The sequence below is a fragment of the Amphimedon queenslandica genome, unplaced genomic scaffold (assembly GCF_000090795.2).
Source record: "Amphimedon queenslandica unplaced genomic scaffold, v1.1 AMPQUscaffold_8305_Cont19750, whole genome shotgun sequence".
Classification (NCBI taxonomy): Eukaryota; Metazoa; Porifera; class Demospongiae; order Haplosclerida; family Niphatidae; genus Amphimedon; species Amphimedon queenslandica.
The window spans coordinates 1-2,466 of NW_003551417.1; the positions used below are offsets into that span (position 1 = coordinate 1).

General features: G+C 36.9%; 1 protein-coding gene across 1 annotated transcript; it reads right to left on the reverse strand.

Moving 5' to 3' along the window:
* Positions 1-10: 10 nt before the first annotated feature.
* On the reverse strand, positions 11-2,385 carry LOC105315750 (arginine/serine-rich protein PNISR-like; the record flags this gene model as incomplete). Its single annotated transcript, XM_011410493.1, has 6 exons — positions 11-1,003; positions 1,052-1,132; positions 1,186-1,233; positions 1,291-1,374; positions 1,421-1,530; positions 2,130-2,385. Coding segments are annotated over 6 exons (1,572 nt in total), but the record flags the coding sequence as incomplete, so codon positions are not given.
* Positions 2,386-2,466: the final 81 nt, after the last annotated feature.

The window sequence follows — 2,466 nt, forward strand, 5'->3', positions numbered from 1 at the left end:
TGTCTATAACATCAGGTTTAGAGCTGCCTTTATCTTCATTATTACTACTGCTAGTGTTAGGTGGATCAGTGCTAGTATGAATATCATCATTACTACTACTGGGTACTATATCAGTAGGATCAGCAGTAGTTGTATTATCATTATCCTGACTAAGGTTGAGTTGTAGGAGGTCGCTGTTATTATCTGGTGCAGAAAGAGAAGTGAATGCAGATAAGTGCTTCTCCAACTCAAGAAGCTGCTCTTGATCTCCTAATAAATCATCATCCTCTTTATTAGTATCTTCTATTAATGAACCATCCTCTTTACCTAATGAATCATCATTCTCTTTACCATCTCCTCCTGTTAATATAGCTTGAATCTCAGCTTCATCTTCTCTGTCAAGCATCGCAGCATCATCAGTTACTTTAGCATCTTCTTCTCTTGTTGCTTTGCTACTCAGCTCTTCCTCGTCTTCTTTGCAAAGCTCTTCCATTTGCTTCCTTAATACATCCAGCATGTCTTCTTTCTCATCTTCTTCGTCTCCATCACCACTCCCTCCACCAATGCTACTCCCAACACTGCTAGTAACTGGTAGTTCGGTCGGTGGACTTAGATTATCCATCAAATATTGTATATAGTCATCTTCATTTTTAGGCTCGAGCGTAGGAGGAGGGTCTTGATTAGGACTACCGTGAGAGTGAGGGAGTGAGATGGGACTCTGAGTCATATTTAAGGACTCTGAGGATACATTAGGGGATAATGGAGGGCCTGGAGATAAAGTACTGCTCTCTTGTCCGATGACAATCCTAGCCAATTCTTCTCCTTGCTCTCTTAGTCTTTTCTTCTCTCTCTTTCTCCTCCGCCTCTCCTCTCTCTCTTGGAGCCTCCTTCCAAGTTGGTGGTCTCTGATTGATTGAACGTGATGGACTAGTCGGCCATTTTTAATATGCTCCAGGAGGAGAAAGATACGATTCGATACCGTCTCGTAATGGTGCAATAGTTTTACCATATAAGGGCATTGAGACTAAAATTATTAAAATTATTTTAATATCATTTTAATTTTTAAACTTACAGGTGTCCTGTTCTTGCTCCTGGGTATCCGCCCACGCACCACCTGAGTCCTGTCTTGAACTGACAGCTGCTTGTGAAGTACCTACAGTAGATCATTACAAGTGGTTAGGACAACCCATAAATAATATCATATACCTTGAATACAAATCTCTGTCCTGTATGCTTGCTTTCAGTCAGTAGGACCTACATGTATGATGGATATACTGTATACGGCACTTAGTGTTCACAAGAGTATCTTACCTTGTTAGCTATGATACTCACGACTTTAAAGTCTTGGAGAAGGTGTGGCCTCGCATTACTGCTTGAGCTCTCTGATCGATTTAACTAAAATATGTTTTTTAAAGGAATGAATATTTATTTGTCACCTTACCTCCAATTTCTGCTTCTTCTTGATCATTTTTCTTTGCAATATTTCAGCATATTGTAAGTACTCAGCAGTTTTCTGTCTTACGGCTTCTCTTCTAGATGAGTTCATGTCAGCTAAGTATTACAAAAATTGAGAAGTCAAGATTGAGGTTGGCTTTTTATTTTAAGATATAATATTATAGATACAAATCCAAATACTTTTATCATCATCAGAAGGAGTATAATAATCACTATTGCTCTTTTTATAAATATTTATAAAAAAAATTAATTTTGATCAGAATCGTGTGGGCTTTGCTTTTATTCAAAACTTAACTAATTTTTAAAAATGCTCATAACTCGAAAATTATTGGTTGGAATCAACTTAAACTTTCTACATAGCATAAACACATCGATATGTATCAGAAAATGCAATAAAAATTTGGGGTGATTTTGGAGCCATTTTTCAGAAAAAACCATAGTACAGGGTATTTTTCAGATTTTGGTCTATTTTTTAAAATGGCCATAACTCGAAAAATTGAAGTTGGAATCAGCTCAAACTTTCTACACAGCATAAGTACATCAATATGTATCAGAAAATGCAATAAAAATTTGGGGTGATTTCAGAGCCATTTTTTGGAAAAAACCATGGGCTATAGTACAGGGTATAAATTGGCCTATTTTTAAAAATGGCCATAACTCAGAAATCATTTGTCCGCCCAATAATATAAACTTACTCTGTACTCCGTTAAGCAGTACATCCACACCGGCTTTAAATAGATCAAATGATTCATCCAGTTGACCAGTTGATTCATACTCCAGCCCTTGGGTAATAAGTTTCCCTGCTTGAACAACATAAGCTCCATTAGATGAGAGAGAGGAGGAGGAGGATGAAGAAGGGCTTAGTCTTCGCTCTGCTTGATCAACAGGTTTACGAGGAGGCGAGAGATTCACTACTGACTTATTCGATGAACCGGAGTCACTCTCTAAGGTCTAAAAAATTAAAAAAATTATTTACAAAATTGTTTATTTTATTTATTTTTAATCACAAAATGCAACTCTGCACACACTTTT